Genomic DNA, 18288 nt, shown 5'->3' on the forward strand with positions numbered 1-18288 from the left:
ACAGACACCACTTGCCTCAGCCCTGCCCTTCTTGCCTCTACTGAGAACCTGGGCAGACGTGCGGCACAGTACACTGTGGAAGGCTCTCTTGTTCTCCTCATCCCTGGTGCACACCACAGAGCATACCCCAGCCCTCAGTTTGCGGAGTGGCTGGATTGCAGCCGTGCACTGGTGCTCATACTTAAAATCAGTGCTTTACTTTTCAACCTTTAAAAATCTAATGCACTTCCAAGGCAAAGGGTCTCCAAGGCTGAGGGTGTAAAACCCTGCAGGAGGGCTGCTTCCCAAGGCTTCTGCAGCAAGCTCCCTGGTCTTGGGCCCCCACCTCGATACTTGTGTATTAGAGCATGCACCCTAGCCGTATGAGAACCTGTCAACTAAGTTGAAAACCAAATACCCTGACCCCTCAGGGTAGAGGGGTCAGGGTTTGACTGGAGGCAGATCCACAAAACACTACAGAGTTTAGATAACTGGAATTTATATTTTTTATTATATAGATATTTTGTAAACAAAGTTACCAAATGTTTGGAAAACTGCTTCCAGTCAATTACTTATATCTACATCTTCAAAAAACACATGCACATGATGAAACTTAGCCAGAAATTTCTGAAAAACAATGGATGAGCCACAGGGACTACTGCAGAAGCAGGTACCTTCCCAGGCCTAGGTCTATAAGCCCGGGGAATGGGGACTGGCTGAGGGGCTCTCCACCACCAACAACAACCACACTGCCCAGTCCTGTAGGTTCTTCACCACCCGGTAAACAAGGGGAGGCAGCTGCCTGGTGTAGGAACTGGGGCACCAGGCTTCCGTGCGCGAGGACAGCTGGTTCCCTCACTCCGTCTTACCTTTTGCCAGCCTGCCATGCCAGCAATACCTTGCAGTCACCTCTGAAACTGAACACATGAGATGTGCAATAGAAATGCTGCAAAAAAAAGCAAACACTGCTTCAGCTATCGGCAGGCACCCTTTTGCTTCCAGGAGAAGCAGCACTCTCACCACCAGGAGGCGGCCGGCCCTCCGTGGATCCAAAGACGGCCAGTCCTGCTACGGTGACGCTGCCTGATCCCTGGACCGCAGACTGGCAGAAGCCCCGCCAAGCTTAGGAAAAGAAAAACCATCCACTGACTATTTAATGCATTCAAGTGAAGTTCTTTCCCTACCTCCATAGACAGACAGACATTACAGCTGAAACCAACGAGGAAAACAAGGATGACATGGTGAAGTTCACACCATTCCCATTTTGTGTGCTGGATATTTTTAATAAAGTGAGGTTTACATCCATCACTGTCATGTTGATACAAACAAATATGGTCATATGCACAAAGGAAAACCACATGCCTGTCAGGCTCAGAGATAGGAGGTCAGAAGAGGCACGAGGAAACCCGTGTATGGCAGGCAACAAGGATCTGGAGATGTGACAGCCAGGCACAGGGCCACACCAGCTCCCTTCATTGTGTGACCCTTCGGATTGAGAGGACATGAATTACAGAGTTCTTTCATTCTGGACTTAAATTTAACCTTACAATTCTGTTCTAGCACCAATTTAATAGAGCAGGTGTAAGCATTTCTACCAACAGCACATAGGCATACGCTCTTTCCAAACACACATGCCTGGCACACAGCAGCCCATGTGTATGCTCTAAAAAGGGCACGCAGCTCTGCTAGGACTGTGCTGGGAACAGATGGGAGGTGCCCTCTGTGACCACCTCAAGGAAGACAAGCTGAGACACCAGACTCTTAAGATCAAATGGTGCCTGTGATTTCACACAAATAACCAACCTTCCCCTCCAGTGGCATTTACATATATAAATAGGCATAAATAGAACCCTCCATTATTTTCACTAAGTCTAAAAAGACACAGTTTCAGAGCAGGTCTAATGAAGAGGGTTCTAATTGCATGTAGTTCTCATTTTAAGCATCCTCTGTTGTAACACAGAACATGACATAAGGTCCTGCGAACAACCAAAGTAGAAAACAGAACACTTACGCTGCTGCATTAGAGTGTGGGAAATGACCATTTAAACCTTCAAACAATGAAATACACAACTGCAATTGTTCAGGTTATACAAGTTTCTAATGTAGCAGCAAATGATGTTTATACAAAAAATAGACTTTTAAGAAAATAGCTGCAAAAATCTAAGAGTATAAAACATTTTAAAAAATATATCTTAAAAGACAAAATATTGCCCCAAACGTATAAGACTGAGTTTTAAAAGTTCACCTATCTAGATTTTAATGAGGTTGGTTGAATGCAGTCTATGGCTCGACATCTCCGCGGGGGGTGCAGCCAGCACAGGGAGGGCCTGGGGCTGTAGGATGCCACCTAGCCCAGGGCTGAGGAGCCTTCAGAAAGCTCCAGCTCCCAGCCCCGGCCTCTGCTGCCAGAGCCGGAGCCATTGAGTCTGTCCCAGGACACTCTCAGAATCAACAGACTGCCCCACAGGGCCAGGACGCAGGCTGCAGTGGTGAGAACTCTGCACAGGACTGGTGCCCTGCGTTTCTACATGGGCCACAGTATATCAGGTAAGCTCTCTGGGGCATGTGGCCTTCTCCGTGGCCCACCGGGGGCCTCAGGTTTCCACTAGGATCTCCACCACATGGTCCAGTTCGGCCAGGTCGGACTTGCAGCTGGAGCCGGGAGGTGAGGCTGCCGAGGCAAAGCCCTCGAGCCCATCACAGAGGCCTGGCTTAGTGCCACCCATCATTCCTGTCAGCACAGTGTCCAGGTCATAGTAGGAATTGTCCACATCTGAGAACAACTCCTCCACAGCGCTGGGACTTTTGTTCTCCAGGGTCTCAAATATCTGATCTAGAGACTTCTGAAAGCTTCCTCTGTTTTCTCGAGGGTTGCCTGTATCCCAAAGGCTACTCTGAGTGTTCCTTGGCACCTGTGCTGAGCTGACTGTGGAAAGTTCAGAAACTGGACCTTGCAAGGCGTCATCTCCCAGGTCAGGAGCAGGGCACCCTGCCTCTGGCCCTCTTGCTGTGCGACACAGGATCTCCGTGGACACAAGGCGGTCGAGCGGCACCCGTTCTGCACTCTGGGGTGCTGCCCCTCGCCACGCACCATCCCGGCTCATCTCCTCCTGGATCTGTCGGACTGTGTTGGCAATGAGGACTGAGCGGCAGAGGTTGGGCTCTACCAGCATGTGGCAGAGTTGGAGCTTGACCAGGGACATGTCCAGGAGCGACTGTCGCTGTAGGCTATAGGCAGGAACAGTGCCAAAGCCAGCCAAGGCACCCTCCCCGTCTTCCTCCTGGTCAACACATTTCCTCTTCAGTCCTCGTGCAAACATTGTGCCCTGTGGGAACCAAGGAAGACGCCACTTAGCACATCTTGGCACTCTGGCACAGTGCCCCCAGGACACTCATCAAAGAGAGAAGGGGCATCTGCATACGGGCACAAAGGCATGTCCTGGAAGGCAGCGTTGTGTCTGTGATATACGCATAGCCATACTGTCAGCAATAACAAAGCTTAAGGCTGTAGCACGACTTTTCTACCCACAGAAAAACGAACAGAAATAGGAGAAACTTTATTTCTTAGACCCAGGCTCAAAATCTGCATGAAACAATCCACACTTTCGTGCCTGTGAAAGAAGAGGAACTCTGCGGTGAGGCACAGAACACAGAGTCATGGAGAGGACAGGGCTTGCAGACCACATCAACAACACTGTCCACCTTCCAAAACCGATTAGCTATGGGATCCTCACCAGTGATAAAGTCCTACATGTTTTAGAAGGGCTGCTCCTTCCCTTCGAGAGCTCACTAACAAAATTATGGTCCCTTATGGCGGACGGCTCACTGGGAAATCATACTCCAGAGATGCACAGATCAGATGGCTGGCCTATGTCCTCCAGCGGGCAGGCATTATCTGGCTCCACAGCAGCACCTTCAGAAGGGACCAGGGCCCCCAAAAGCCCCCTTGTTCTCATGTTGTGTAACACAGTGGCCCAGCACAGCTGGGGCTCACAGTGATTACCTGAGGCTCTCCTTCCATGCTCGTGCAGGAACTGAACATTTTTATTTCAACTAACTTGAGATAAATGAATAAATTCATCAAACTATTCACAGAGTCTTTTAAAAATGCAAACTTTTAGGATTTTTTTTTTTCAATCCAATGACTCCCTGTGGTTGGAGTGCAGCCGGTTGGCTCTGGGGAGCTGATGTGGGAGGCATGTGCTGTCCCCCACGCAGGGCCCAGGAATAAGCGGTAGGTAAGCTCTGCAGTGTGGAAGAACCAGCTGCCAAGTGTCCCTCCCCAGGACAGCCTGGTGGTGACTCTCTTGCTGGCTCTACCCTGGGAAGGACAGGAAAAGATCCCCTGTCCTTCTGAATATCCTTTCAAAGTCCTAGATATCACCTCCCATGCTTGCAACACTTTTAAATTTTATTAACTAAAGTAACCCCCTTGGGCATTTAGCCTAAAGAAATGAAAGCCAAGGTTTGTGTATAAACGTATACAAGAACATTCAGTGTTCACACCTAACAGCTCCATGCTGGAAACAGTCCCCTCAGCTGGGGATGGCCGAGGAGAGGCCAAGAGACCACCACCCTGTGGGATCTCACTTGACATTTATACAGTGGCAAACTAAGGGGTGGGAGGGCCATGCAGGGCAGGCACAAGAAATCCCTGGAATGAAGGGGATCTACACCTGGGCAAGTGTGCTACACTGCAGAGGACCCCACTCCCCACTGCCCCTGGCACCCACCTGGAGCATCAGGGTCACGCACACAGGACCTCTGTGCCAGTTGCTGTGGGACTAGAGAATTTCAAACTGAAGAGTTAAGCCTGAGCCATGGTTTTCCCCAGCAGCAAAGTGGCATGACCGCCTACACAGGTCCACACCACACATAGCAGCGGACCTGTTCTTAAATGAACAGGAGCTCACCACCAAGACACATTACACTCTATCCCGTCTGGTATTATAGCATTCAAGTTCTTTGTCTTGGTGCAAATTCAACTTTTACAGAATTATTGTTTCTAAAAACCCAATCACATTTAAATCACTGGTATAAAATGGTCAAGTTTATCAAGAAAATATAAGATTATGTCAAACCACAGGAAAAAAAAATTGTTTGGGGGAAAGAATTAAACTCCAAAGATTCCTCCGTGGCAAGTCCCTCTTTCTCTTTTGGTTCTGGGTTTCTCTTTTCAACCATAAAATTCCAACTGCAAGATTTAATGTAGGACTCAAATGTCATAAATTAAGTCCTAGTTTACAAAACTTCTGGCTGCCCTCTCTGACTTTGGAAACCAGGTAATGACTGGGTAGGTCCACCAGAAGTCAGGACAGTCTACCAGGGGCACATGGGGCAACACACAAAAGGAGTAAGAATGGGGCAGGACCAAGACCCACCCCTCAAACCTGGACACAGCCCCAAAAACTATCCTGAGAACTACTGACCTTGACACCCCTATCTCCTGGTCATGAGCCTCTGGGCAGCACACTCAACAAAGACTCTCACACTGAGTTCTGGAAGCCAGATGTGGTCCTAGGACCCCAAGGAATGTGAAAAGCCTGAGTTCAGTGCTCAGCTACAGCTGGTAAGCAGCCCCTAGGCCATGCCAGGACGGCACTGCTGCAGAGAAAGCAAGCCAAGGCACCCTTATCAGGATGTGCTCTTAGAACTTGAATGTGCACATCAGCAACAGCTGGACCACATTCAAACAGAATCCTAACCCACACCCTGCAGCAAGGAGCCCACAAGCCAGCTGCTGACCTACAGGACAACCTGGAAGTCCACAGGATCTCTAGGAAGCTAAACAGCAACTTGCTAACAAAGGCACCGGCCAACACATAAAAACAACAGCTGCTCTAGTTTCTGTCCCTGCTGCAGAGTTGGACAGTCAGAGAGGGGCAAACAAACAGCCCTCCTCCCACCCTTGACTCCATCTCTGGTGGAACTGTCCCCTATCTATAGCAGCTCCTACACATCCACCACCAGTTCTCACCTGCCTGGCTGCTGAGACAGCTTGCTGACAATCAAAAAGCACGGAACACAATGTCCTACAATCCTAAGCACTCAGAGAAAGCCAGTCACCCGTGGGTCCCTTCCTCCCAGCCCTTCCCTGCAGGTCCACTGCCAGCTCTGCCTGGATGGAAGGCTGATCCCCACAGTGGGGAGGTGCCCACTCAGAGTCTGCAGGAGCACAGCAGCTGTACCTGGCCAGGCCACGCCACATCACTCACCTACACCTAGATTTTTGTCACAGGTAATAATGGTTTCCAAGTTCAAGTGTTGCAATGGTTCTGGCACTTGGTTTCCTAACCCTTGATTCCTGGATTAGTACCAGGGACAGGGGCAGAAACATTTGAAAGGCACTTGTTGAACACATGGGGCTGCTTTTTGGGAGGACTGAACCACCCTACCAATTTTATTCTGCATTAATATTTGCACATATGCTGGAAAATTCTCCCTACTGCTTTACCAGTTCTCTAAGTTCACTGCTCTACATGCAGAGTAACCCTGTTCCACATCCATGCTTCTGCTGGGCTCACACTCTGCCCTTAGCCTTCTCTTACCACCCTGGGATGAGGACATTCCCCCATCCCAGTACTGGGGATGGAACGCAGGGCCCTGAGAATGCCAGGCAAGGGTTCTACCACCAGTTACAGCCCCAGCTTGAGGACATTCTTTAAACATTAAAAATAAACAAGTTGCTGTGTGCAGTCGTGCATGCCTGTAATCCCATTGCTTGGGAGGCTGAGACAGGAGGATAGTGAGTTCAAAGCCAGCCTCAGCAAAAAGTGAAGCGCTCAACAACTCATCGACACCCTGTCTCTAAATAAAATACAAAACAGGCCTGGGGATGTGGCTCAGTGGTTGAGTGCCCCTGAGCTCAATCCCTGGCACCCCAAAAATAAAAAAATAAATAAATAAACAAGTCTACAGTTCAGGAGGCTGAGGTAGGAGGATCACGAGTTCAAAGCCAGCCTCAGCAAATTGCTAAGCAATTCAGTGAGACCATCTCTAAATAAAATACAAAATAGGCCTGGGAGTGCGGCTCGGTGGCCAAGTGCCCCCGAGTTCAATCCCAAGTTACCCTCCCCCCCAAAATGACTCTAATGGATAAGGTGCAGTGTAGTCTCACATGGAATACAACTCAGCAACAAAAAACAGAGGCCTCTGTTAACAACAGGAATGGATCACAAAGGTCCTATGCTGAAATACACAGTCCATGACCCACCTGAGTCTACAACCTAGTGGGCGAGATAGCAATACACGGCAGACAGTGCTGATGCTGCGGGTAGCAACTGCTGGCAAGGGGCAGAGGGACTCTAGGATGTGGGGACACACCCCTCAGCAACATAGGGCACATATCTGTCAATATTCACTGAACTGCACTGTTATCTGTTCATTTTATTGTATTAAGTTATACTTTGATTACAAAGAAAATAATAAGTCAGCTAAGGATGTGGTAAAGGGCTACCACATTAAAACTGAAAGCCATTTTGGCAAATGCCTCTTCTGCATGTAAGGTGTGCCAGATCTCCTTCTGTGCACTTTAATAATATCATCTACTTCAAGTGCTCCTAATCCCAAGAAAGTGGTAATACTGTTATTCCAATATAAGAAAAAAAAAAAAACCAACATTTACTACTACAAAAAAGAGTTCATGGGCAGTTTTTACAATTTCATGACGCCAAAGTGCTATTGCCCCAAACCTGTGATTCAGAATAAGGGGATAACAGTGGGCCCAGGAAACTTGTAAGGAACCCCTATTCAGATTCTCTGTCGGAGACCAAGTTGCATGGTTCTGACTGGCCCTAAAGGATGTCTGGGACAGAGGTAAGAAACACAGATCCTCCTCAGCTGGCTTAGTCTGGGAACAACTCACTGTGGTTGCCCTGAGGTTGCTTAGCCCTTCCAATGCAAAACCCTGTGGGCTGCAGAGCTTGGCTTCCTGCTAAGTTGTACATAGAGTACAGTAGCTATTTCACACTTCCCTTATTTCCCACGAAGCCAGTCTTTCCACGTCTGGTTAAATGACCCAAATCCCACCAACTGGTGTCTTCAGAACAGCCAACACCAGCAGGATTTAGCCCTCCATCCCCACCCTCAGGCCTCCTCCAGGCCAAGCACAGGCCTGAAGACAGGGCCAGGTGAACAAAGGAACTCTTGAGATGGCAGCAAGGCAAAGCAGAAGCTAGCCAGGAGCAAGGGGAGTGACTGTAACTGCTCCCCTGGAGCAACCCAAGGGAGACAGACCTGGACCACCTCCAGCTGCATACTGTACTCTAACAGCAGTTCTTAGTGGCTGAAAATTCAGACCCCCATATTCTGATCAGGAGGGCTGGGTGGTCAGGGACAGTCCTGGCTCTTATCTCAACCACTCTTATGGATATTGGACTTAAATGCTAAAAATGTCAATTTCTATCACACAATCAGATTCAGGTGAAATATATCATTAAAAAAAAAAAACAGGTAGGATGTAACAAGGTGGGAAAATGCAGAGCCCCCTCGTCTCTGAGGCTGCATGTGAGTTCATCATTCCACCACCATCTGCTGACAGCTCCTACCAGTTGGCTGCAATTACTTTTGATGCTCAGAGGATATAAGACTTTCTTATGCCTGGAAGCAGGTTCCGGGGGCAAACTGAGGGGAACTTCCTGTCCTCCTTCCCAGATAAAACCTGCTGCTCTGCCTAGAAAAGTCATGGCTGACTTTCTAGTCTTTCACTAGAAAACATGGTGACCAAAGCAGTCATATTACTAAGTTCCTAAGACGTTAATCTTAATTTTATCAGCTCATTTGAAAGAATGGTTACCTGAGTCCTATGCACTGAGAAGCCAGACACAAAGGCCAGCAGGGGAAAAAACACTGAGGCTGTCTGGATCAGTGCATCTCCGGAAAGTGCTCAGAAAAGCCTTTTCCTTGGTGACCCTACGTTAGGGAGAGAAGCTTTTGAAATTGTCTCTGGTGCTTTTTCGGGTCCCACCTAAAAGAACAAGCAGGACTGTCCAGGGCAGCCCACGACCAGCTCAGAGGGAGGACAGTCCACTGCAGCAGGCGGAGGGACGCCCCCTGGGCGCTAGATAACACAGGAAACAAAGGCAAAGAACGCCTGCCCTGCACCCGGGGGAGGAAGGGTCCCCGGCGCGGCTGCTCCGCCAGCAGGACCCCGGGCAGGCACAGCGCTCCCACGCGCCCTCGGGAGGGAAACCGGGCAGGAAGAGGCCAGAGGGCCAGCACAGGAGCGGGCAGGGTGGGAGCAGGAGGAAGGAGAGGTGAACGGGGGGCGACGGAGAGGGGCCGAGGACGGAGGGTGGACCGAGAGCGGGTGGGCGAGGGGCGCGGAGCCCGCGTGGGCAGGAGGCCGCCGGCAGGACGTCGCTCCGGTCGGTAGGCGGCTGCCCTCCCGAAGGGTCGCGGTGCGACGAGCGCGCACATGGCAGCGGCCGGGAAGCCCGCCGCGACCGCCCACCCCGCGAGCGCTCGGCACGCGCAGAGGCTCCCCAAAGCCCGTCGTCTGCTCGCTCACCTGCGCCGCCAGGCCGGCCGCCGCTCAGCTCGGAGCCCGGTAGCCGCTCAGCGCCCACAAAGGGTCGCCATGGCGCTGCTGCGCGCCCGCCGATTGGCCGAGCGCTGGGCGGGGCTCCGTTCAAACCCGCGCGGGGCGGGGCTTCGGCGACACAGCTTCCCGCGCGGCGGTGGCCGTTGGGCCCTCGTGCTCCGCCACTCCGCCCCGCGCCGTACGCCTTCCCACTCCCAGACGCCCTCACGCCCGACCCCGCCCCAGCTCCCAGACGGCCTCGCGCCCAGCCCCGCCCCCAACTTCCCCGTTGCGCTGCGCCCCACCCCCAGCACCCAGGTGCCCTCGCGCCCGGCCCCGCCCCTCCTGCTCCCAGGTCTCCGCGCGCCCCGGCCCGCCTCCTGCTCCCAGGTCTCCGCGCGAGCTTGGTACCGCGTCTGCGCACCGCCTCCTTCTCGCGAGCTCTCGGGCGGAGGGTAGCTGAGGACGTGCAGGGCTGCCGTGAGCACAGCGAGCAGTGGCGGCTTCGTGATGGCGGGGGCGGCTCGCTGTAGAGCCGTGCGCGACGTCCGGACTCGCCCGGCGCTGTGGAGAAACAAGAGTGGACCTGAGGCCCGAGGCGCTGACAGCCGCGCCGTGTGCCCCGCTGGGGGCCCGCCTCTCCGGGGAAGGGGGACTTGTGGGAGGGACTCAGCTTCCTCCAGCGGGATGCAGAGGAGCGACAGGACCTGAATTGTGCTGGAATGCGTGGTTGGTTTCACATTCCAAAGTCAACACAGTTCACCAAGGAGAATCGCAGTTGGGGATACATTTGGGGAGGCGCGGCGTGGAGGAGCCAGCTCGCTCAGGTCGTGGCAGTCCAGCTTGTGAGAACTTGCAAGCTCTGCATGTCCGACGTCCAGCAAAAAACAAACGCTTGTAGCCGGACCCACACAGAAAATGCAGTTCCCTGTACGCAGATGTCCTGCGCACGAAAACTAGACGCCAAACCAGTAGAAAGTGGGCAAAAGAGATAACACACACCCTTAAGCAGGTGACAAGAAGTTCAGCGCAAATGGGAGCAGTGATATATGCCATTTTCCACCCACCAAATTTGCAGAGATCAAAAATATTCTCTGCAGCTGGACTCTGCTTTCACTCAGTGTCCAATAATATTCAATAAAATATTAACAAGGCATGTCAGGACCGAAAAAGGTGGGAAAACGGGGCGGGGGGCGGAAGGGGCAGATAACAGAAACAGATATCAGAGTTGTCAAGTTTTCAGGAAACTGTGATTAATGTGTTCAGGAAAATTTAACCACAAAAACTAGAATCTATTAAAAAATTTTTTTCCTTTTTCTTTTTTCTTCCATCCAAGTGGAAGAAATAGCATCATCAATCTTAATTCTTTTTTTCCTCCTTTTTTATGTTTTTGTACCAGGGATTGAACCCAGGCACACTTCACCCCTGAGCTACGTCCCTAACCCTTTTTATTTTGAGAGGGTCTGGCTAAGTTTTTGAGGCTAGCCTCAAGCTTGCGATCCTCCTGCCTCAGCCTCCTGAGCCACTGTGATTACAGGCATGCATCACTGCACCTGCCTAAATATTTTTTTTAAGAAGCAAGATATTTGCCCAGGCTGCGCTTGAACTCCTAGGCCTAAGCAATCCTCCTGCCTTGGCCTACTGAGTAGTTGGGGCTACAGTGTGACCACCATGCCCACCTACAAGTCTCCAGTTTGTTATACTAGAGTCAGGCAAACCTTGATGCTGAAACTTGAAGGGGACAAGAAAAATGGACAGGCTAGTCTTTCATGAGCTTACTTTAAGATTCCAAATCAGATCCATCGTAATAAAATATAATCAATCACAACCAAGTTGTGCTTACTCCAGGAATGCGTGGTTGGTTTCACATTCCAAAGTCAACACAGTTCACCACAGAAGTGAATAAAGGAGAAAAAGGCATGAAAAGCTCAGTAAGCACAGACAAAGAAAGCATCTGATAAGATTTGACATCCTTTCATGATGAAAGGATGGGAAATATGCACATACAGACTCAAAAACAGTCCACAGCACTGCCCTCACTTCTGACACCAGATGCAAGGTTGGGAGTCATGAGGACCACAGCCATGTTTTAAAAGATTCCCTACAAGGACTCAGAACATTGACACAGCCACCAGAAAGAAAGGGACCTCTGGTCTACACCACAGGAGCCAAATCTTACCCATGACAGGAATAAGCTGGGAAGGGGTCCTGGGCTTCAGATGAGGACCAGCTAGCAGTTGCCACTATTGCCATCCAAGCACTTTGTTGCCGGAAGGACCTGGGGAGCAAAGGACAATATGAAGCCCACTGTGCCCTCAATGCCATGAGTAGCAGCGCCTTTTGTCTGAGGCCCAGGAGTCTCCAGTCTCCCATCACGTGCCCAGCACTGGCAGCCTACTGGCTGAGCTGTGGTTTGAATAGGGTTTCAGTGTCCCCAGGGTTCATGCGTTGGGAACTTGGTCTGCAGTGTGATGATTTGGGGGGATTGTGGGGCCCTTAAGAGGTGGGGCCTTGAGAAATCATGCTCGGAAGGGGTATTCTGAGGTACCAGTTCAGTTTCCAAGAAGAGAAGGTTATAAAGGTGCAAGACTGGGCTGGGGTTGTAGCTCAGTAGCAGAGTGCGTGCCTAGCAAGTGTGAGACACTGGATTCAATCCTCAACACCACATATCAACATATAAACAAAGAAAGGTCCATTGACAACTAAAAAAAAAAAAAAATTTTTAAGGAGCAAGACTGGCCCTCCCTGTTCTCTGATTCACCATGTGATCTCTTTTCACACATTCTCTCAATATTGTAATGCCATCTGCCATGGGACCCTTACCAGAGCCAAGCCAGTGCCAGCACCATGCCCTTGAACTTCCAAAACTATGAGCTAAATAAACCTTTTCCTCATATAATACTCAGGCTCATATATTATGTTATAGCAACAGAAAGACTACGAGCTTACAAGCTGGGAAAATCTCTAACCTTCCATTTCTCCTTTCTAACCTCTTCATGAAAAACAGCTTTAACATGCCTAGGGAGCCAGGGAAAGGATCTTGAAGGGTGCTGGGAGTTGAAAAAATAAGCAGATATAGTGTGGATAAAGAATTCAAGCCCTCTCACTGTTGGAGAAAGGAACTGCAAATAAGGAACAGGCAGGCTGGACCAGCTGTTGGATTGAAATTGATACAAATCCACAGTTTGACTATAGTTAGATATAGATGTAGATGTATATGTGTATGTGCATGTGTTCAGACGTGTATACTCCAAGTTCTGAAATGGCTGCCCTAGCAGCAACACACCTGGAGCCCAGGACTTGACTTCCAATCCCCACCAGCTCCCGGGAGGAGGGCCAAGACAAGGCCAGAGCCTGGTAAACTAACGTGTTCCAGGAAGTGAGGAGTGTTCAAGATGGCAGGCAGAGGAGACACAGCACCAGCCTACCTTACAGAGCAGAAAAAAACTCTTGAGCCTGAATTAAATTCAGATATAGAAAGTATATAACATGCATGCATATGGGAGAAAGGGGCCAGACCTCACAGAGGGATCTCAACCTCCCAGGAACTACTTATTTTATTTAATGAATGCAGAATGCTTACTGACTAACCTTGCAGTGGGGAGACTTGGTGGACCCCCACCTCACCCAGACAACAGGAGTTAGCATTGCCGGTGCCACCGAGATAGCCACCTTGAGCCTGGGATAGGCCACGTAGCAGAGAGACCTCACTCCAGAGGGATTCCTGCTGGAAATGCAGAAACCTTGGCAGGAGTTCTGCAGATTTGCAGGCCTTGGACACGTGGGGGTTTCCTTATGTTGAGTGATTCTGCAAGTCTGTTTACTTCCAAAGTACTTGGAGATGTGGAGGGTCACAAGCATCAGTCTACAATGTATCCTGAGGTAGTGCAGAAAAAAAAGTTAAATGGGAAGAAAGAATAATAAGGCAAATGTGGAAAATATTAGAGGTTGGGCATGTGGGAAGAGAGCATCCAGATTTTTTGTACTGTTTGACATTTTTCTATAAATTGGAAATTATTTCAGGATAAAAAGTTGGATAAAAATCTACCTGATCTTGGGCCAGGGTTGTGGCTCAGCGGTAGAGCGCTCACCTAGCACATGTGAGGCCCTGGGTTCGATCCTCAGCAGCACATAAAAATAAATAAAGGTATTGTGTCCAACTATGACTAAAAAATAAATATTAAAAAAAAAACTACCTGATTGTAGAAGCGGAAATCAGAATAGTGATTACCAGAGGCTGGGAAGGGTAGGGAAAGAGGGGACCCAAGCACAGACAGGAGGGGTGAGTTCTGTGTCTCACAGTGCAGTGAGTTCACCATAATCATAACTTTATAAAGATGGAGCAGAGAGGAGCTCAAAGACGCCAATTATAAAGCATATGTATACATATATATACACATACATACATATAGTTTATATATGTGTGGGTGTGTGTGTATTTAGTACTAAGGAATGAACCCAGGGGTGCTTTATGACTGAGTTACACCCAACCCCTTTATTTCTCATTTTGAGACAGGTTTTTACTAAGTTGCTGAGTCTGACCTAGAATTTGCCATCCTCCTGTTTCAGCTTCCTGAGTCACTGGGATTACCATGCCCCGCCTAGAAATGATATGTTGTTGTGGAGATGGAAATGCTGATTACACTCATCATTAGTACATGCTATATACATGTATCCAAATGAGCACACTGTACCCCATAAATATGTTCAATTATTATGAGTCAATTAAAGCTAAATTTAAATGTTCACCACCCCTTACAGAGACCCACACCATGCATTTTCCACGATGCCCATAAGCAGGTGCACATTTAGGAAGGGACTGGAAGGATGAGCCAAAGAGGAGGAAAAGGATCAGGGTGGGCACAGACACTGCGCGCCATGCGGACCCCCTGCTCTGGCCCTGTAGGGTGCTGCCCCCTGGTGGCCATTGAGGACCTGCCACTGGCACCTGGAGAGCCATTACTAGGGACAGCTGGGTGTCTTTGTAAGTGAACTTTGCATCTTCACAGGACTCTTCCCCGGGGAAGGCAGCTCAGGCTCAGCATAAACATCTCAACTGCTGACTTGCAGCCCTACAGGCAGTGTCTGACTCGCCATGATGGATGAGGAAACTGAGGCAGAGAGAGGACGTGACCTGTTCAAGTGAGCTGTCTCTGGGAAGGCCTGGGGGATTTGAGGCCTTCCCAGAGACAGGTGGTATCCAGGTAGCTGGATTGTTTCCCCAGATGGAACTGGGATGCCTGTGGGTGACCCGCAACCATGAGCCAGCAAGCTGCTCCACACAGGGTCATTCAAGGGGACCTGGCACACTCAGCACCCTCAGCCTGGGCTGGCCTGGGGTCTCAGCACCCCTTTTCCCTGGGGCTGGCCCCAAGGGCCAGAGTTTCTGGAAAGCCTCCCCCAACTCAGGATGCTGTTGGGACTGTGTCCCCTTGAGCAATGCCAGGCAAGGGGACACAGGAATCCCCAATAAGAGGTTCCCAGCCTACTGAGGCCAGTGCGTCTTCTCCCTAGCTGTCTCGCCTAGGGGTTCACCTGGTGTGTGTGCCTTCGGTCCACAGCCCCTTGCAGTGTTGCGGGGAGAGGATGTGGTCTGTGGCAGGAAGAGCCAGGATGCACCATGGTCAGGAGTGCCTGATGACAAAACCCTGTCATGCCCATCACTAATGCAGGAGAGGACAGGTGTGGCCAGGAGGCAGCGACTGGGAGCAAGTGGAGCACACACAGCTGGCCCTCCCTCGCAGTCTGCCTGCAGGGATTGGGAAGATGCCTTCCACCCACTGCCCTGGAGAGCCTCAGCCTCGATCCCTGGGTGCCCCTTTGTCCAGCAAGGAGCTGGCCTTTGGCTGGAGCCCAGCCCACTCCTGTCTGGTCCAGTGAAAAACATACTTACCTGTCCAAGCCCAAAGAATGGACTAAGAGACATGAGGGCAGCAGAAGCAAGGTTTTCCTTCAATGATGGTCTTGCAAGATCAGGTGCCTGGTGGTCAGGGACCCTCAGATTGGATACAACCAGTGTTTTATCCCCTGGAGCATGGTCCCTCCCTGCTTCCTCATTGGCTGAGTACCTAAGGGTACACAGTCTTCTGGAACATCACTTAGGTTTTACTGCCTCCTGCTGGGTTATTTGAAGAAAGGTACATTTAGTTGTCCCCACCTCCCTGTATTCTCTCGGCAGGAAAGTCCCCCTGGGTTGAGCTGGTGCCAGGTGGCTCTGGCTCGTGACTAAAATACTCAGGGGTCACTCCAGGGGAACTGGGCTGATTGGGCTGCACGAAATAACCACACAAAAAACAATACCTTTTTCTTTGGAGGTGCTGTGACTCCTCTGACCTTAAGCTTCCGCAGAAAGAGTGGCACTGACCCCTTTTATTGGGGACAAACTATTCAAATGAGGCAAGGGATCATGTTTCAGGGGGCTGAGTCTATCTTTGTGATGTCTGCTGTCAGCAGGTTGATTGACATCAAGGTAGGCCACACCCAAGGGCAGAGTAAGAGAAGGGGACACACACAAGGCATTTCCATGGAACATTCTATCCCAAACAGGGCAAGGGTAATATTACAAAGGAACAGGTGAGTGTAGCTTCACCCATGGAGATGTAGGAAGGCACACCCATGCATGAAGACACAGTGGCTCGCACCCTAGAAGACAGGGCTGTCCAGCAGCATGACTGCCAGATGCCACACCGCTCAGCAGGGGAGATAGACCCAGTCACGTCTAGTTCAGCCCCCCACAAGCTGGCACATGCACAGTTCCTCTCTGTTGCTTAGGTCCCTTCCTTCTCCCCTCCTGTGTGTCCAGGACTGAGACTCTTACACTCAGCATTACCTGCACATAGCTTTCTATTCTGCCGTCCTCTCCAGCTGCTTTTCCTACACCCCAAGACATTTTACATTTAAAGCCAGAGACTGTATTTTGAAAACGAACCATCAGACTTTCCGTTTCTCACAGGCCTGGCCCTTGGGAAAGGAGCTGCCCCCACTCAGCTGAGCACGTGCCAGAGCCATGGATTCGTCTTTTAGGCCATGACACCCCAAGCCAATTGGTCTGCAAGAGCTCTCATGCCCAGTGGTGACTGCCCTGTTCCTGGTATCCCTGAGTATCCATTTTCTAATTTCACTCAGTTCCCACATCAACGCCAGCAGGCCCTCTGGGACCCTGCGGCAGAGGCTCCCCAGGACTCCCACCTGGCCATATCAGGGCCTGTCTCCAGCCTCCCCGCCTGGTGGAGGCAGCCTCCCTGATACTGGCAAGTCCTTCAACTTCTTATCTGGGCCCTAGTGGCCAGGGTGCTCTCTTCTGCAGTACTCATACTAAAACCCTTGGGGTAGCCCAGCATAGGAAAAAAGATCTGTTTATTTGTTACTCTGTGGCAGCAAAATTGAAAAGGTGATATCTTTAAAAAAAAAAAAATCATCTAAATGGGAGACTCCAAAATCCCTTGGCAATGGGGGAGGCCACATCCAGTGGCTTTACACTGCACCACACAGGAGCCAGATGTCCCAAGAAAGCCCTGTGAGGGACGGAGAATGAGCTGAACTTGTGCTGAGTAGACAGGGCCTCATGAACCGACAGCTCCCCCACTCCTCACCCCCTGCAATTTGCAGAGGCAAAGACCTGAGGCTGGGGTTGCAGTGAGGTGGAGTGGAGCCCAGAGAAGCGAGTCATGAGGCTGCAGCTCTGTCACCAAGCCAAGGCCCTCTCAGACCTGAGAAATAAACCTTTTGCTAACCAGTGTTCTGTGCCAGACCAGGTGTCTGTGCCCCCACCTCCCACCCAGCCATGCAGACCTCTGGGGCCCAGGTTGCTGCTGGGAAAACAGATACAGGATGACTGAGCCATTTCAGCCATGAAGGAAGCCCAGTGGACCTACAATTCACCTGCTCATTAGCATGCCAATGTAAAGCATGGCCCTGACCACATTCCCACCCATCTTGGTATGGTCTGCTTTTGACCCCCAGTTGAAATAGGTCCAGAGAAGAATCTGAGGACAGGGACTGGTGCCCTCCAGAGAAATCAGAGACAATTCTTTCCACTAACCCCTGTCTTTCCTCTTTTCACTCTTTTTAAAAATACCTTTATTTTATTTGTTTATTTTTTATGTGTTGCTGAGGATAGAACACAGTGCTCTATTCCTGAGCCACAACTCCAGCCTCCCCTCAATCTTAAAGACCCGCATCCTTTGTTTGATTTTCTCCATGATTCTTTCAGTTCTGGCTGAAGAACAAGCCTTCCTCCTCTGCCTAAGTGGCTCTCAGTTTGTAGGGGAATAACCACCAGCTAGGGTCAGAAAGGGGTGACAGTTCTTGTCCCTGCTGTCTGATTCCTGCCTGTGTCTCTCAAAGCTCTGCATCTACTTTCTGAAGTCTTTTGTCTTTCAGATATTTAAAAGAGTTTGTGGTGCTCTCTTCTGCAGTACGCATACTAAAATCAGAAGCCTGAGAAGATGAGCATGGAGGACGCAAATTCGCGAAGCGTTCCATTTTTTTTTAAGTGCTACATATTTAAGTGGCGTCAATGTTGTTGAAATTCCTTTTATTTAGCCCCACCCCCTCCCCACGCATGTACTTTTCTGGGCCTCATGTTTATGATGGGAAGGAACCCCAAGAGAAGAGGCCACTCAGGGACTTCCCGGTCACCCACCCCTCCGTACGGGACACTCTCCAGGCCAGACCGCGTGGTACTGAGGGGATGCTCCCGATGCTGGGCCATCAGCGCCATGAGAGCCCCCGGATGCTGCTGGCAGGAAAGGGCCCAGGACAGACCTGAGTCCGTCTTGGGGAAGGAC

The 18288-nt window shown here is 50.5% G+C and overlaps 1 protein-coding gene across 4 annotated transcripts; it reads right to left on the reverse strand.

Moving 5' to 3' along the window:
• Positions 1-1241: 1241 nt before the first annotated feature.
• Positions 1242-15846, reverse strand: Cdca4 (cell division cycle associated 4). Of its 4 annotated transcripts, none has more exons than XM_078051051.1 (4): positions 15800-15846; positions 11679-11777; positions 9911-10063; positions 1242-3305 (listed from the first exon to the last, which is right to left on the reverse strand). In XM_078051051.1, exon 4 carries the CDS (start codon positions 3297-3299, stop codon positions 2574-2576), a length of 726 nt encoding a protein of 241 aa, XP_077907177.1. In that variant the 5' UTR covers positions 3300-3305; positions 9911-10063; positions 11679-11777; positions 15800-15846; the 3' UTR covers positions 1242-2573. The 4 variants fall into 4 exon arrangements, with proteins under 4 accessions (XP_077907177.1, XP_077907176.1, XP_077907175.1 ...); XM_078051050.1 differs by lacking the exon at positions 15800-15846 and adding an exon at positions 13091-13444; XM_078051049.1 differs by lacking the exons at positions 9911-10063; positions 11679-11777; positions 15800-15846 and adding an exon at positions 9488-9726.
• Between the last annotated feature and the right edge of the window lie 2442 nt (positions 15847-18288).

This window comes from Ictidomys tridecemlineatus, chromosome 5 (genome assembly GCF_052094955.1).
Source record: "Ictidomys tridecemlineatus isolate mIctTri1 chromosome 5, mIctTri1.hap1, whole genome shotgun sequence".
NCBI classification, from domain to species: Eukaryota; Metazoa; Chordata; class Mammalia; order Rodentia; family Sciuridae; genus Ictidomys; species Ictidomys tridecemlineatus.